Source organism: Balaenoptera musculus, chromosome 12, assembly GCF_009873245.2.
Source record: "Balaenoptera musculus isolate JJ_BM4_2016_0621 chromosome 12, mBalMus1.pri.v3, whole genome shotgun sequence".
Lineage (NCBI taxonomy): Eukaryota > Metazoa > Chordata > Mammalia > Artiodactyla > Balaenopteridae > Balaenoptera > Balaenoptera musculus.
Window position 1 is genome coordinate 15,142,230 of NC_045796.1, and position 18,723 is coordinate 15,160,952.

General features: G+C 39.7%; 1 protein-coding gene across 1 annotated transcript in view; it reads right to left on the reverse strand.

Moving 5' to 3' along the window:
- Positions 1-18,723, reverse strand: part of CCDC170 (coiled-coil domain containing 170) — a 102,939-nt gene that overhangs the window by 41,935 nt on the left and 42,281 nt on the right. The window contains 3 exon segments of the mRNA XM_036872118.1: positions 4,549-4,600; positions 4,602-4,732; positions 8,891-9,035. Coding sequence (XP_036728013.1) covers positions 4,549-4,600; positions 4,602-4,732; positions 8,891-9,035 — 328 coding nt within the window.

Genomic DNA, 18,723 nt, shown 5'->3' on the forward strand with positions numbered 1-18,723 from the left:
CAATCTATAAAAGTTTTTAAAACGTACTGCAATTTTAACTATTAAAGATTGTCAAATAATATATTATCCATATGTATAATAAATCACCTGGATTTTTATTTGGGAATTTTCATAAAGTAACTTAAAAAAAATCATTAAGATAATAAGAAAAGCTGAGTTTGGTAGAAACAGCACCCCAGCCCTGCAGATACTTCTACCTCAGCAGTCATTCTGGACTTTTAATAAAGTAAGTTTCCAACCTCAAAAACAGAGCTTTAGAAAGCATTATGAAAACTCTCCCTGAGAACATTAATGTGCCAGCAAAACCACTTGACAGTGTTTTTCAGTAGTAAATCTTTGGAGTCATAATCCCATGAATGAGCACTTTATTAAAGACCTCAAGTTTTTTACTGCCCATATTTTTTTAATAATTTGTATTATTTTGGCAGGAACTTGATCCCAATGTGAATGTGTTTCACAAGTCTGAACAATGTTGCATCATCAGTCATTTACAAGTAAAGACACATATAAGAAGAGGAATAAGTTCTGTATTTTTAATGTGCTCTTGCAATACACTGTCATTTCCTACTGCTCATCTCCAGAAAAGTCTGAGAGTCTTAAACTTCACTAAGAAGGTTTACTTATAGGTAGAATATTGAAAGTGTAATTTTCAAATAATTTTATGTATATGTTAAGACAAAGCAAATGAGTAAATATTATTGTTAGGATCCAAAAGATACTAATATAAAGTTAAAAGATATTAATGTATTAATAAATTAATTAATTTTTAATTAATTAATTTTAATTAAAAGTAATATTCTAATTAACTCTAGAATATTACTTTTAATTAAAAATACCAGTATTAATTTATTACTAAAAAAAGTATTTCTAGCTCTGTCCACTGAAAGCAATGACACCCCAATAGCAATGAGCACACCTAAAGCCTGAATCTTGGTTTCTAAGCACCATTCCCCAGTAAAAGGAGCCAAAGCTCCATAGAGAATAGGTTGCTTTTAGTTCTGTGGTCTGAAAATTGAGCCTAAGATATCATCTTCTGTCAAAAGGCAAGTAAGCATTGAAAGACTAAAGGAGTCAGGTTATAAGGTCACAGAGACCATCTTGTAGGGACTCGTCCTGGCCAAACATGGAGGATTGGAAAGCCAAAAGGAGAATAATTGATTATAACATATTAAGTATCAATAAATAAAAATCCATGTGTCCATAGAATTGAAAATAAAAGGTAAGAAAACAAAAAGCTTTTCTTTATGTAAGAATGTCAACTAATAAGTAGAAGGAAGGATGAAATTAGAATATTACCACTTTGCCACCCCTGATGTAAGTTAATACAGAAAAGAATCAATGGATGATGACATCACTAGGTCAACTTGATGCGGAACAGAAATAACCTGCCAATGATCACCCCACAGATACCTTACTTAACTGCAGGAAAAAAAAATGTACCTTTACACTAAAGATATGGGCAATCAAACTTAGTTTCAGCAACAATGGAAAAATCTAACACTATCTGCTTCTAATGCAATGCAATATGAAGTATACAACTTTAGCTTTGAAATATTCTTGCCAAAAAGGTTTAACCTGGGGACTTCCCTGGTGGCGCAGTGGTTAAGAATCCGCCTGCCAATGCAGGGGACAGAGGTTCAATCCCTGGTCCAGGAAGATCCCACATGCTGCAGAGCAACTAAGCCCGTGCGCCACAACTACTGAGCCTGTGCTCTAGAGCCCACAAGCCACAACTACTGAGTCCACATGCCACAACTACTGAAGCCCGTGTGCCTAGAGCCCGTGCTCCACAACAAGAGAAGCCACCACAATGAGAAGCCCACTCACCACAACAAAGAGTAGCCCCTGCTCACCACAGCTAGAGAAAGCCCATGTGCAGCAACAAAGGCCCAACGCAGCCAAAAATTAATTAATTCATTAATTTTTTGTGAAAAAAGGTTTAACCTGAATCCAATACAGTCCCTAGATCCAACTTTAAGTGTACAGGGCATAGATAAGCAAGTTAAATAACATCTTGAAGAAACAATCAATCAGACCACTGCTCTGTACTCTGTACAAGTCAATAATATTTTTTGAAAAACTATAAAAGGTTAAACATAACAAATAAATGCAATGAATGAACCTAGACTGAGCCCCAATTTGGGAAAGAAAACAGCTATAAAAGACATTCTTGTAGAAAATGATGAAATTTGAATGTCAATATTAGATGGTTATTGATTATCTATTGCTGTGTAACAAATTAGCCCAAATTTAGTGGCTTAACACAACAAACATTTATTATCTCACAGCACTATGGGCCAAAAATCTGGGACTGACTTAGCTGGGTGTTTCTTGCTCAAGGTCTCTCAGAAGGTTATAGTCAAGCTGTTGACCAGGGCTACTGTCATCTCAAGATCATCTGAAGGAGGATCCACTTCCAAGCTCACTCACATGGTAGCTGATAGGCCTCGGTTCCTGGGCACCTGGGCCATGCAGCTGGCTACCTGAGTGCCCCACCACATGACAGCTGGTGTTCCTCAAAAGCAGTGATGCAAGGGAATTCAAGAGAGTGTATCTAAGACAAAAGCCACAGTGTTTTCATAACCCAACCTCATGAGATCCCACCACTTCTGACATATTCCACTCACCGGAAGTGAGCCAATTCATCCAGCCCACAAGGGGAGGGGGATTAAATTCCACCTCTTAAGGAGTACAAAAAACTTGTGGGTCTGATAACCTCCAAGGATGATATTGTGGCATTATTGTTGACTTTTAGATGTGATAATGATATTGTGATTATGTACGGTAATGTCCGTATTCTTAGAATATATATGCTGCTGTAGTCAGAAACAATACATACGATGTCTAAACCTATTTTGTGTGTGTGTGTGTGTGTGTGTGTGTGTGTGTGTGTATACAAAGTAATAAAGCAAATACAGCAAAATGCTAACAACTGTTGCATTTGGGTGGGTAATAAATGGATGTTCATTGTATTCCTTTCTATACATGTTTGAAATTTTTTGTAAGAAAAATTTGAAGAAAAATAATTGAGTTATTTGAATTGTGTCCCTTCAAAATTCGTATGTTGAAGCCCTAGCATCCAACGTGATGGAGTCTGGAGATGGGACCATTGAGAGGTAATTACATTTAGATGAGGTCACTAAATGTAATTACCTCCCAGCCTCCAGAACTATGAGAAATAAATGTCTGTTTTTTAAGCCACCCAGTGTATGGCATTTTATTATGATAGCCGAAGGAGACTAAGACAAGGTGCTCAAATGATTGAAGTGACTTGATAACAGTGATAAAATTTTTACTCATTTCACAAAGTTAATGTGACAGAAGAAGAAATCCAGTGGTAAGAAGGGCTTTTGATACAGAGAATTGGGGGGAAATAGAAATTATTATCATTACTGTGGATCACTTTCATATTCCAACTTCCCATCTCACCTCAGCTTGGCAGTGAGGTCACTGTAGACCTGGAAGACCTAAGAGATGATCCCACAAAGATGGCTCCTTCTACTGTATCCCGCCAACTCCAGAACCCCCGTCACAGCCTGTGGGACACCACTGAACCCTCACACTTCATGAAGCCTCTCTTTTTCAGCATTAGTCATTCCTTAATTTTAAACTCCATCTCCTTTACTCTTCAGTGTTCTCCTATGTATTTTATTAACTGATTGCACTAGCTCACTTTTGCTTTTGGAAATTAATTGTTATTATTAATCCCATAATTAGTTTCCTTGACACAAAATTTTAAAAATACAATTAAAGGATTATATAGTGTTAAAAAAAATACAGTATTAATTCCCATGTTCAAACAGGCTCCAGCTAATTTAAAAGGTAAAGCAATTCATTGGATAAATAAAAGTTTGGAATTAAGAGTCACTTCCCTTTGGCAATATCTCTCAAAATTACAAACCCCATATCCTTTGACCCAGCAAGTCTACTTCTAGGATTTTTGTCTTGCTGATATAGTCTCACATATGAGAACTGATAGATTATTCATAGCAGCCTTGTGTATAATAGTGTGTAGTGTCTTACCAATTTTTTTAAAAGTAAATAAAAAGAAAAACATAGAGGTGCAGAGTATGTTGCCATTTGTGTTAAAAATAAATTAAAAGAATATGCATATATATATGTAGAATATTTCTAGAAAGGTATATAAGAAATTGTTAACAGGTTGCCTCTAGAGAGACCAACTGGGTGGCTGAGGGGAAGGGATTGGGGGATAACTTCTCATCACATTCCCCTGTGTCCATTTAGAATTTTGTATCTTGTGAACGCATTACCTATTTGTTCAAAAATTAATTTAAAAATTTTGTAATCCTTACAGTTTAACCAAATAAGACGTATTAGCTACAAACTTTTTACTTTGAAGTGTTTTGTATTTCTTTTTTTCTAATTAGAAAAAAACTGTATCCAATGGCCAGATCAGGTCACTGACTCCCATGGAGCCCCAGCCCTCCTGCTGAGAGGAGCCTTTGAAATTGCAGTCAATAACACTAGTGTGCTCATCCACAGCTGGTTTTCAATTTCTGCTTCATAAACACGCTCCACATACTGTACCTGGTTCAGCTTGTCTTTCTCTTCAACGCAGGAGGCAGCTTTTTGCTGCTCTGTTTACTTCTGAAGCCAGCCTCGTGATTGTTTCTCCGCTAGCTTTTGCCTCCATCTCATGGACATTTTTAGTCTCTTCAAGAGTAACAATTTGTCCTTTCACGAATGCGTTTTCCTTGCACAGCTCTCCAAGCTGAAGAGAAAGCAATTACAGCTGTCCCGTAAAAATTAATAATTTCATACCACTCTAAGCAATTCTGATCTATAAACCCCAATGATCGCATTATCACATGAAAACAGGAAAAGAGCTATCCCTCCATCCACTCAAAAGATAACTTTTTCAAAGGCAGCCTCTAAATGCTCTTGTTATGCGCAGACCCAGTGGTCAAATTAAAATTAATCAAAAGGTAGCTACGAGGCAACAATGATGAGAGTTCAGCCAAAAGCTCCCAGAAGAACAAGCATCAGCAAGCCCCTGGCTGCTAAATACTCAAGGGCCGGTGATGTTTCTACAGTTACAGCAGGCAAGGAAGCAAGGGCGTTCTATTCAGCCCACATCCACTGGCACCAACTGCCTGCAAGGTGTTACCTGGCACAGGGTGGGGACATACAGAGAAGAAAGCAGGACTCTTTTTTTTTTTTAATTAATTAATTAATTAATTTATATATTTTTGGCTGTGTTGGGTCTTCGTTTCTGTGCGAGGGCTTTCTCTAGTTGCGGCAAGCGGGGCCACTCTTCATCGCGGTGCGCGGGCCTCTCACTATCGTGGCCTCTCTTGCTGTGGAGCACGGGCTCCAGACGCGCAGGCTCAGTAGTTGTGGCTCACGGGCCTAGTTGCTCCATGGCATGTGGGAATCTTCCCAGACCAGGGCTCGAACCCGTGTCCCCTGCATTGGCAGGCAGATTCTCAACCAGTGCGCCACCAGGGAAGCCCAGGACTCTCTTTTTTAAAAAAAGAAAATCCTTCTTATTAATATAAGCATAGAAAAATCCTGAATAACATGCTCAAACAATGTATTCGAGTGGTTAGCTGGGAGAATAAGACTTGTATGATTTACAGGGAGGGAAAATAAAACCAACCAGGCTCCTTGGCCCCAGGGAAACAGCCACGAAGACAGCTCAAGGATGCCTGTAGAAAGACCTGAAACCCCTCATGACAGGGTCAGCATTTGTGTTAGGACAATCAGGGGAAGTGACGTATCTTTTAGCCTCAGCAATTTGCCAACATGGTGCTCTGCTCCTGACTCAGTGCCGTTCCCTCTCTCTTGAACACTTTTCCTCATATTTGTATGCTTCCTCTCCAACATCCTTTCAAAGTCCCCATCTCAGAGGGGCACTCCTCGGCCAGTCTACCTAAAGTAGCATCCCATGCCTCTAGCCTGCTTCACTCTCTTTCCCCATATCCTGATTTGTTTTTCTTCTTTGCACCTTTTACTACATGGTATAATACTGGATATTTGTTTATTTCCTCAGCATCTTTAACCACAACAATGGAAGCTCTAGGAGGGCACAGACTCAGTCTTGTCTCATTCACTGCTGTATCCCAGCACCCAGAACAGTGTCTAGCATCCTGTAATCACTCACTAAATGTATGGGAAATGGATGAATGAATGTCAAATAAGGAATCCCTTCTTTTCTACTGTTTCCTTAAAGTGTGTGTGTACATGTGGTTATAAGGGCAATAAAAGTAAGGGAATGGCTTTGAAATTGCAGTGGTTTTGTTCACCTTCTCAGGGGAACACCTAGTGAGTGTTCAAGACAGTAGCCTTTTTGCTCTTGGCCAGTGAGATTTTTGGGTTTTTTTTTTTTTTAAGACAGGGACCTCCTCAGGTGATTGGGATGCCAAAACTCTAGGGTCCCAGTACCTGTTTAAAATATAGGTTATATTATCATTCAGGTATGGTGAGGCCAACAGATCAGGAGACACTGAAACTGTGTTACTCACAGTTTCTGAGAGGAAGGGGCACACCATGCCATGCAGGGCCACCCAGGGAGCACCAGGGCTGGTCAGGAGACAGAGAGAGCCAGGAGAAAACATGTTTTCCACAGGAAGGAATGGGTGAGGCAGGGTAAGCAAGCTTAGAATTGCCTAGTTTGCATAATTTCATTGGGTTCTGGAGTGTAGGCGCCATCTCTAGTTGTCTGGCACCTGACCCTGGGGTGATTAGTTGGATAGTGGCCCAGAGTATAAAAGCCTGATAGAAGAAGTGGCTGGGGTATGGGCTCTGTATTGGTTGTTGGTTTGCATATGAAAGCTGTGCACCCAGGAGAGTCATTTACTAGGAATTGGCTAATCCTGGGACCCAGTCTTTCCTGGGTCAGCAAGGCCCCAGATGTCAAAGCATTCGAAGTACAGAATATAAAAAGGCAAGATTAATACAGTATTAACACCCAGATTAGCACCTGGAGATTGTCTCTGATGAGGGAAAGGGTACCGGAAAGAAGAAGCTTCTTAATTTCCTTTTCTTTTCCCCACCACTTGGCTTTAAAGATAACCCCCCAAACTACAATGTGAAGTGGACTTTTCCTGCCAGGCTCCTGGTCACATGTTAGCAACAGGGAAGAGGAGGAGCTGAATCCAGCACCTTGAGGATATCAGACAGCCCCCAGGCCTGAGCAACCAAAACCCATGAGTGAGGTGGAACTTCCTGAAGCAAAATGTTATCATTTCGCAGCTTTCACAGAGTTCATGTGGGACGCTTACTAATAACCCACTGAGGGGAGGCCTTTAAGAATGGCTGCATCGGGCTTCCCTGGTGGCACAGTGGTTGGGAATCTGCCTGCCAATGCAGGGGACACGGGTTCGAGCCCTGGTCTGGGAAGATCCCACATGCCGCGGAGCAACTAGGCCCGTGAGCCACAACTACTGAGCCTGAGCGTCTGGAGCCTGTGCTCCGCAGCAAGAGAGGCCGCGATAGTGAGAGGCCCGCGCACCGTGATGAAGAGTGGCCCCCGCTTGCCGCAACTAGAGAAAGCCCTCGCACAGAAACGAAGACCCAACACAGCCAAAAATTAATTAATTAATTAACTAATTTTAAAAAATAAATAAATACGGGAGTCCATGTATTTAAAAAAAAAAAAAAAAAAAAAGAATGGCTGCATCCCCAGTGGTCATTGCAGTGCTGTTTACAATAGCCAAGACATGGAAGCAACCTAAATGTCCATCAACAGATGAATGGATAAAGAAGATGCGGTACATATACACAATGGAATATTACTCAGCCACAGAAAAGAATGAAATAATGCCATTTGCAGCAACATGGATGGACTTAGAGATTATGATACTAAGTGACGTAAGCCAGACAGAGAAAGAAAAATATCATATGCTATCGCTTATATGTGGAATCTAAAAAAAAATTATCCAAATGAACTTATGTACAAAATAGAAATAGACCCACAGACATAGAGAACAAACTTATGGTAACCAAAGGGGGAAGGGGGGGAGGGATAACTTAGGAGATTGAGGCTAACATATACACGCTACTATATATAAAATAGACAACCAACGAGAACCTACTTTATAGCACAGGGAACTATACTCAATAATTTATAATAACTTATAAGGGAAAAGAATCTGAAAAAGAATATATATATAATACATATATATATATATTACTGAATCATATGTATATGAATCACTTTGCTGTACACCTGAAACTAACACAACATTGTAAATCAACTATACGTCCATTTAAATAAATAAATAAATATTTTTTTTTTAAAAAAATGACCGCATGGAAATCTATCAGGAAGCAAGGATATGAAAGGTTTATAAATGAGCAAAGATATGGTGTCCATTCAAATACCTTCAGGCTCTCTAATGAATCACTACAGTCCACGTAGTGATATAATTAATTTCCATCTCAATGGCAACCTACCATTAAAGTAGGATTTTTATTTATTTGGCTTTAGTGTAAAATTAAAAAGTACTTTAGAGATAATCTTAACCTTATGCTCAAAAAGTATCCCAAAAATGACACACAGCTGGTTTTGGTTTTGGTTGTGTGTGTGTATGTGTTTCTGTCTGTAACTAAAACAAACAAACAAAAATCTTCCTAAAACAAATCATTAAAATGAATAATTAGTTGTATTTGACAACCTAAATACATTTTAGACAAAACAATCAATCCCTTCTGGAGAATAATTAATCTCAAATAATGCTAGAAAGGATCTTGGAATTGAGTCTCAGAGAGGTGATATGGTTTTTCCCAGGTCATGCAGTCAATTAATACTGTACTAGGGCTCCTGTCCTGTTCTCCTGCACCCCCAGACTCAACTACAGCTCTTCCTTTATGGCACGCTTCAGAATGACCACTAAATGTATAGTCTTTTTAATCTTCATACAAATACCTTTAGAATTAAATCTTCATCTGATGCCTTTTCATTCTTCTTCCCTGGATCTAGGCAGTCATGAAGTTGAGCCAGAAATTCCTCATGTTTCCTGCAATTCTGTGAGACTTGATCCTTATTCTCCTCGTTTTCCTTTAAACATTTTCTGTCGGGCAAATAACAAATGAGTCAAGTTTTAACACCAAAGAAGATAATACTCGTCAAAGTTCAGAACTCAAGCTCTCTGTCGGGAAGTAACCAATAATCATTTCAACACAACACAGTTTCCCAGACACAGAGCACGATATCGTCTTGCAAGCCCAGTAAAAGAGGGAGAAAAGTGGAAACAACTCTGGGGCACGTACACTTTGCAGAAATGTAGGGAGATCTTTACGGCATCTTAGCAAGGGAGACAGATTATCTGCCTCCTGTTCCTGACATTTTAGGATCTGCAGAAGTGGAAGGTGATTCTCTAGATCACACATGGATCCACGCAGCTGTGAGTCTCTGTTGTGGCTTCGTGGGGAAGAAAGAGAGTGATGTTACATTGGGTCTAGAGACCATGCTTTGGTCACTACACAGTGATCCATAAGGGTTACTTAGAGCTTTCCCTGGCTCATGGCCAAGCATAACTATAATAAAAAATACATCAGGGGGGACGAGGCAAGATGGCGGAAGAGTAAGATGCGGAGATCACCTTCCTTCCCACAGATACAGTAGAAATACATCTACACGTGGAACTGCTCCTACAGAACACCCACTGAACGCTGGCAGAAGACGTCAGACCTCCCCAAAGGCAAGAAACTCCCCACGTACTTGGGTAGGGCAAGAGAAAAAAGAAATAACAGAGACAAAAGAATAGGGACAGGACCTGCACCAGTGGGAGGGAGCAGTGAAGGAGGAAAGGTTTCCACACACTAGGAAGCCCCTTCGCGGGCAGAGACTGCGGGTGGCAGAGGGGGGAAGCTTCGGAGCCACGGAGGAGAGCGCAGCCACAGGGGTGCGGAGGGCAAAGCGGAGAGATTCCCGCATGGAGGACCGGTGCCGACCAGCACTCACCAGCCCGAGGCTTGCCTGCTCACCCACCGGGGTGGGCGGGGGCTGGGAGCTGAGGCGCGGGCTTCGGTCGGATCGCAGTGAGAGGACTGAGGTTGGCGGCGTGAACACAGCCTGGAGGGGGCTAGTGCGTCACAGCTAGCCGGGAGGGAGTCCGGGAAAAAGTCTGCAGCTGCCGAAGAGGCAAGAGACTATTTCTTGCCTCTTTGTTTCACAGCGCGCAAGGAGAGGGGATTCAGAGCGCCGCCTAAACGAGCTCCAGAGATGGGCGCGAGCCGCGGCGATCAGCGCGGACCCCAGAGACGGGCAGGAGACGCTAGGGCTGCTGCTGCCACCACCAAGAAGCCTGTGTGCCACCAAGAAGCCTGTGTGCGAGCACAGGTCACTCTCCACACCGCCCCTCCCGGGAGCCGGTGCAGCCCGCCAACGGCCAGGCTCCCGTGATCCGGGGACAACTTCCCCGGGAGAACGCACGGCGCGCCTCAGGCTGGTGCAACGTCATGACGCCTCTGCCGCCGCAGGCTCGCCCCGCCTCCTCCGTACCGCTCCCTCCCCCCGGCCTGGGTGAGCCAGAGCCCCCGAAGCAGCTGCTCCTTTAACCCCGTCCTGTCTGAGCGAAGAACAGACGCCCTCAGGCGACCTACACGCAGAGGCGGGTCCAAATCCAAAGCTGAACCCTGGGAGCTGTATGAACAAAGAAGAGAAAGGGAAATCTCTCCCAGCAGCCTCAGAAGAAGTGGATTAAAGCTCCACAAACAACTTGATGTGCCTGCATCTGTTGAATACCTGAATAGACAACGAATCATCCCAAATTCAGGAGGTGGACTTTGGGAGCAGGATATATTAATTTTTCCCCTTTTTCTTTTTTTGTGAGTGTGTATGTGTATGCTTCTGGGTGAGATTTTGTCTGTATAGCTTTGCTTTCACCATTAGTCCTAGGGTTAGGTCTGTCCGTTTTTGTTTGTTTGTTTTGTTTTGTTTTGTTTACTTAAAAAAAAATTTTTTTCCTAGTAAATGTTTTCTTAATAATTTTTCCTTATTTCCTATTTTTAGAAATTAAAAAAAAATTTTAATAAGTTTTTTCATATTTTTTATTTTTAAAAATTAAAATTTTTTTCTTAATAAATTTTTTCTTATTTTTTATTATAAAAAATTAATAAATCTATATTTAAAAATTAAAAAAAAATTTCGTAATAAATTTATTCTTAATTTTTTTTCTTATTTTTTATTATAATAGTTTTATTTTATTTTATTTTATCCTCTTTCTTTCTTTCTTTCTATTTTTTTCTCCCTTTTACTCTGAGCCGTGTGGATGAAAGGCTCTTGGTGCTCCAGCCAGGCATCAGGGCTGTGCCTCTGAGGTGGGAGAGCCAACTTCAGAACACTGGTCCACAAGAGACCTTCCAGCTCCACGTAATACGAAACGGCGAAAATCTCTCAGAGATCTCCATCTCAACATCAAGACCCAGCTTCATTCAACGACCAGCAAGCTACAGTGCTGGACACCCTATGCCAAACAACTAGCAAGACAGGAATACAGCCCCATCCATTAGCAGAGAGGCTGCCTAAAATCATAATAAGGCCACAGACACCCCAAAACACACCACCAGACGTGGACGTGCCCACCAGAAAGACAAGATCCAACCTCATCCACCAGAACACAGGCACTAGTTCCCTCCACCAGGAAGCCTACACAACCCACTGAACCAACCTTAGCCACTGGGGACAGATACCAAAAACAACGGGAACTACGAACGTGCAGCCTGTGAAAAGGAGATCCCAAACACAGTAAGATAAGCAAAATGAGGAGACAAAAAAACACACAGCAGGTGAAGGAGCAGGGTCAAAACACACCAGACCTAACAAATGAAGAGGAAATAGGCAGTCTACCTGAAAAAGAATTCAGAATAATGATAGTAAAGATGATCCAAAATCTTGGAAACAGAATAGACAAAATGCAAGAAACATTTAACAAGGACGTAGAAGAACTAAAGAAGAACCAAGCAACGATGAAAAACACAATAAATGAAATTAAAAATACTCTAGACGGGATCAATAGCAGAATAACTGAGGCAGAAGAACAGATAAGTGACCTGGAAGATAAAATAGTGGAAATAACTACTGCAGAGCAGAATAAAGAAAAAAGAATGAAAAGAACTGAGGACAGTCTCAGAAACCTCTGGGACAATATTAAATGCACCAACATTCGAATTATAGGGGTCCCAGAAGAAGAAGAGAAAAAGAAAGGGACTGAGAAAATATTTGAAGAGATTATAGTTGAAAACTTCCCTAATATGGGAAAGGAAATAGTTAATCAAGTCCTGGAAGCACAGAGAGTCCCATACAGGATAAATCCAAGGAGAAACACGCCAAGACACATATTAATCAAACTATGAAAAATTAAATACAAAGAAAACATATTAAAAGCAGCAAGGGAAAAAGAACAAATAACACACAAGGGAATCCCCATAAGGTTAACAGCTGATCTTTCAGCAGAAACTCTGCAAGCCAGAAGGGAGTGGCAAGATATACTTAAAGTGATGAAGGAGAAAAACCTACAACCAAGATTACTCTACCCAGCAAGGATCTCATTCAGATTCGATGGAGAAATTAAAACCTTTACACACAAGCAAAAGCTGAGAGAGTTCAGCACCACCAAACCAGCTTTACAACAAATGCTAAAGGAACTTCTCTAGGCAAGAAACACAAGAGAAGGAAACACCTACAATAACAAACCCAAAATATTTAAGAAAATGGGAATAGGAACATACATATCGATAACTACCTTGAATGTAAATGGATTAAATGCTCCCACCAAAAGACACAGGCTGGCTGAATGGATACAAAAACAAGACCCATATATATGCTGTCTACAAGAGACCCACTTCAGACCTAGAGACACATACAGACTGAAAGTGAGGGGATGGAAAAAGATATTCCATGCAAATGGAAATCAAAAGAAAGCTGGAGTAGCAATTCTCATATCAGACAAAATAGACTTTAAAATAAAGACTATTACAAGAGACAAAGAAGGACACTATATAATGATCAAGGGATCGATCCAAGAGGAAGGTATAACAATTGTAAATATTTATGCACCCAACATAGGAGCACCTCAATACATAAGGCAAATACTAACAGCCATAAAAGGGGAAATCGACAGCAACACAATCATAGTAGGGGACTTTAACACCCCACTTTCACCAATGGACAGATCATCCAAAATGAAAATAAATAAGGAAACACAAGCTTTAAATGATACATTAAACAAGATGGACTTAATTGATATTTATAGGACATTCCACCCAAAAACAACAGAATACACATTTTTCTCAAGTGCTCATGGAACATTCTCCAGGATAGATCATATCTTGGGTCACAAATCAAGCCTTGGTAAATTTAAGAAAATTGAAATCGTATCAAGTATCTTTTCCGACCACAACGCTATGAGACTACATATCAATTACAGGAAAAGATCTGTAAAAAATACAAACACATGGAGGCTACACAATACACTACTTAATAACGAAGTGATCACTGAAGAAATCAAAGGGGAAATCAAAAAATACCTAGAAACAAATGACAATGGAGACACGACGACCCAAAACCTATGGGATGCAGCAAAAGCAGTTCTAAGAGGGAAGTTTATAGCAATACAAGCCTACCTCAAGAAACAGGAAACATCTAACCTTGCACCTAAAGCAATTAGAGAAAGAAGAGCAAAAAAACCCCAAAGTGAGGAGAAGGAAAGAAATCATAAAGATCAGATCAGAAATAAATGAAAAAGAAATGAAGGAAACAATAGCAAAAATCAATGAAACTAAAAGCTGGTTCTTCGAGAAGATAAACAAAATTGATAAACCATTAGCCAGACTCATCAAGAGAAAAAGGGAGAAGACTCAAATCAATAGAATTAGAAATGAAAAAGGAGAAGTAACCACTGACACTGCAGAAATACAAACGATCATAAGAGATTACTACAAGCAACTCTATGCCAATAAAATGGACAACGTGGAAGAAATGGACAGATTCTTAGAAATGCACAACCTGCCGAGACTGAACCAGGAAGAAATAGAAAATATGAACAGACCAATCACAAGCACTGAAATTGAAACTGTGATTAAAAATCTTCCAACAAACAAAAGCCCAGGACCAGATGGCTTCACAGGAGAATTCTATCAAACATTTAGAGAAGAGCTAACACCTATCCTTCTCAAACTCTTCCAAAATATTGCAGAGGGAGGAACACTCCCCAACTCATTCTACGAGGCCACCATCACCCTGATACCAAAACCAGACAAAGATGTCACAAAGAAAGAAAACTACAGGCCAATATCACTGATGAACATAGATGCAAAAATCCTCAACAAAATACTAGCAAACAGAATCCAACAGCACATTAAAAGGATCATACACCATGATCAAGTGGGGTTTATTCCAGGAATGCAAGGATTCTTCAATATACGCAAATCAATCAACGTGATACATCATATTAACAAATTGAAGGAGAAAAACCATATGATCATCTCAATAGATGCAGAGAAAGCTTTCAACAAAATTCAACACCCATTTATGATAAAAGCCTTGCAGAAAGTAGGCATAGAGGGAACTTTCCTCAACATAATAAAGGCCATATATGACAAATCCACAGCCAACATTGTCCTCAATGGTGAAAAACTGAAACCATTTCCACTAAGATCAGCAACAAGACAAGGTTGCCCACTCTCACCACTATTATTCAACATAGTTTTGGAAGTGTTAGCCACAGCAATCAGAGAAGAAAAAGAAATAAAAGGAATCCAAATCAGAAAAGAAGAAGTAAAGCTGTCACTGTTTGCAGATGACATGATACTATACATAGAGAATCCTAAAGATGCTACCAGAAAACTCCTAGAGCTAATCAATGAATTTGGTAAAGTAGCAGGATACAAAATTAATGCACAGAAATCTCTTGCATTCCTATACACTAATGATGAAAAATCTGAAAGTGAAATTAAGAAAACACTCCCGTTTACCATTGCAACAAAAAGAATAAAATATCTAGGAATAAACCTACCTAAGGAGACAAAAGACCTGTATGCAGAAAATTATAGGACACTGATGAAAGAAATTAAAGATGATACAAATAGATGGAGAGATATACCATGTTCTTGGATTGGAAGAATCAACATTGTGAAAATGACTCTACTACCCAAAGCAATCTACAGATTCAATGCAATCCCTATCAAACTACCACTGGCATTTTTCACAGAACTAGAACAAAAAATTGCACAATTTGTATGGAGACACAAAAGACCCCGAATAGCCAAAGCAATCTTGAGAACGAAAAATGGAGCTGGAGGAATCAGGGTCCCTGACTTCAGACTATATTACAAAGCTACAGTAATCAAGACAGTTTGGTACTGGCACAAAAACAGAAATATAGATCAATGGAACAGGATAGAAAGCCCAGAGATAAACCCACGCACATATGGTCACCTTATCTTTGATAAAGGAGGCAAGCATATACAGTGGAGAAAAGACAGCCTCTTCAATAAGTGGTGCTGGGAAAATTGGACAGGTACATGTAAAAGTATGAAATTAGAACACTCCCTGACACCATACACAAAAATAAACTCAAAATGGATTAAAGACCTAAGTGTAAGGCCAGACACTATCAAACTCTTAGAGGAAAACGTAGGCAGAACACTCTATGACATAAATCGCAGCAAGATCCTTTTTGACCCAGCCCCTAGAGAAATGGAAATAAAAACACAAATAAACAAATGGGACCTAATGAAACTTAAAAGCTTTTGCACAGCAAAGGAAACCATAAACAAGACCAAAAGACAACCCTCAGAATGGGAGAAAATATTTGCAAATGAAGCAAGTGACAAAGGATTAATCTCCAAGATTTACAAGCAGCTCATGCAGCTCAATAACAAAAAAACAAACAACCCAATCCAAAAATGGGCAGAAGACCTAAATAGACATTTCTCCAAAGAAGATATACAGATGGCCAACAGACACATGAAAGAATGCTCAACATCATTAATCATTAGAGAAATGCAAATCAAAACTACAATGAGGTATCATCTCACACCAGTCAGAATGGCCATCATCAAAAAATCTAGAAACAATAAATGCTGGAGAGGGTGTGGAGAAAAGGGAACCCTCTTGCACTGTTGGTGGGAATGTAAATTGATACAGCCACTATGGAGAACAGTATGGAGGTTCCTTAAAAAACTAAAAATAGAACTACCATATGACCCAGCAATCCCACTACTGGGCATATACCCTGAGAAAACCATAACTCAAAAAGAGTCATGTACCAAAATGTTCATTGTAGCTCTATTTACAATAGCCAGGACATGGAAGCAACCTAAGTGTCCATCATCAGATGAATGGATAAAGAAGATGTGGCACGGGACTTCCCTGGTGGCACAGTGGTTAAGAATCCGCCTGCCAATGCAGGAGACACAGGTTCGAGCCCTGGTCTGGGAAGATCCCACATGCTGCGGAGCAGCTAAGCCCGTGCACCACAACAACTGAGCCTGCGCTCTGGAGCCCGCGAGCCACAACTACTGACCCCGCGTGCCACAACTACTGAAGCCCGCGCACCTAGAGCCCGTGCTCCACAACAAGAGAAGCCACCGCAATGAGAAGCCCGTGCACCGCAACAAAGAGTAGCCCCCGCTCACCGCAACAAGAGAAAGCCCGCGCTCAGCAACGAAGACCCAACACAGCCAAAAATAAATAAATAAATTTATTTAAAAAAAAAAAAAAAAGAAGATGTGGCACATATATACAACGGAATATTACTCAGCCATAAAAAGAAATGAAATGGAGGTATTTGTAATGAGGTGGATGGAGTTAGAGTCTGTCATACAGAGTGAAGTAAGTCAGAAAGAGAAAAACAAATACAGTATGCTAACACATATATATGGAATCTAAGGAAAAAAAAAAAAGGTCATGAAGAACCTAGTGGCAAGACGGGAATAAAGAAGACACAGACCTACTAGAGAATGGACTTGAGGATATGGGGAGGGGGAGGGGTGAGATGTGACAGGGTGAGGGAGTGTCATGGACATGTATACACTACCAAATGTAAAATAGATAGCTAGTGGGAAGCAGCCGCATAGCACAGGGAGATCAGCTCGGTGCTTTGTGACCACCTGGAGGGGTGGGATGGGGAGGGTGGGAGGGAGGGAGATGCAAGAGGGAGGGGATATGGGAACATATGTATATGTATAACTGATTCACTTTGTTATAAAGCAGAAACTAACACACCATTGTAAAGCAATTATACTCCAATAAAGATGTTTAAAAAAAAAAAAAAACATCAGAAGCAGGGGATGTGCCCACCCCTGGAAAAGAGAGGTGTTCAATCATCAGCAAAGATCACCATTAGTTTTTGCATATCCAGAATTTTTAAAGAGTATTGGAATGGGCCAATCAAGGAAAATCAGTCAATTTATGCTCTGCTGTGAATATTTTATTTCAAATCTCAGATAGGTTTGCTAAAATAGCACAGTCTATTTCTAATTCTTTAAATGTTAAAAACTAAGAGATCATAAAAAACAGACATATTTTAAAGGCAAATTAGGATCATTTCAATAATTTGGCATCATTTTTTAGTACCCTAGATAATAAACATGATTATTGCTTTCCCTTTTTACCATGTTGAGTGTTTACTGCAAATTCTTTCACGCTATTCAAAGATTAACAAAGCATGTAATTGCATATACTCAAAAGCATATCATATTTCTATTTAGAAAAAATGTATAAAAATAAAAGACCAACATCAATATATCTCTAAGTTCTTACTTTCAGCGTATGAAAGGTAACATTTATTCAGTCTCTCTCACTCATTTAAGTCATAGTTAATGCTATGGCTCTGATTTATTTATGTATATGATTCTATACATTTAAGATTTCAGTCTTACTTCTCTGTTCCAGGAGGTTCTAAATTATTTCCACTTCTATTTGCATTTCACTTTGACCCAACAAAGTCCCAGGCATCTATCATAAAGACATAATCATATAAATGTGAAAATATGAATGCACATGGGTACTCACTGCATCTTGGTTTATAATAATTTTTTGAGTGGAACTAACCTAAGTGCCTAAAGGAAAGAGCAAAAAGAACTGGTTAAGTAAATTATGATATTAACAGGCAATGGAATATCACTGACCATTAAAAATGATACAATGAAAGACTTTTTAAGTATTTACAACATATTATTCAGGAAAAATAGTTCACTACATGATGACATTTATGTACAACTGTCTGAAGGTCTGTTCAACAAAATGTTAACTATAGCATTTCTGGAATCGTAAGGTTGTGAGTAATTTTAATTTTGGGGGGCACTTTATTATATCTTTTAAAACTTTCTTATAATGAATATATATCATTTTATTACTCATTTGTTTAATAAATATTTATTGGGCACTTACTATGCTACTTACTATGCTTAAAGGTGCTAAAGATACAGCAGTAAACAAAACAGATAAACATCCTTGCCCTCATGGGGCTTACATTCTAGTTGGGAAGATGGACAATAATCAAAAAATAAATGTATGTAAAATGTATAGTATATTATAAAAGGGCTGGAGACAAAAACAATTAAGCAGGAAAGGGAGTAAGAAACATTTGGGAGGAGTGGGGTGAAATTTTAGATGTAGTCGCTAAGATCAAGTTAGTGGCAATGGGAAGTTGTCAAAACTTAGACTTATTTGGACGGCAGAGATAGATGATGATATTTACTGAAGGATCAAGGAAAGAGAAACAAGGACGATCCAAGATTTTGGCCCTGATC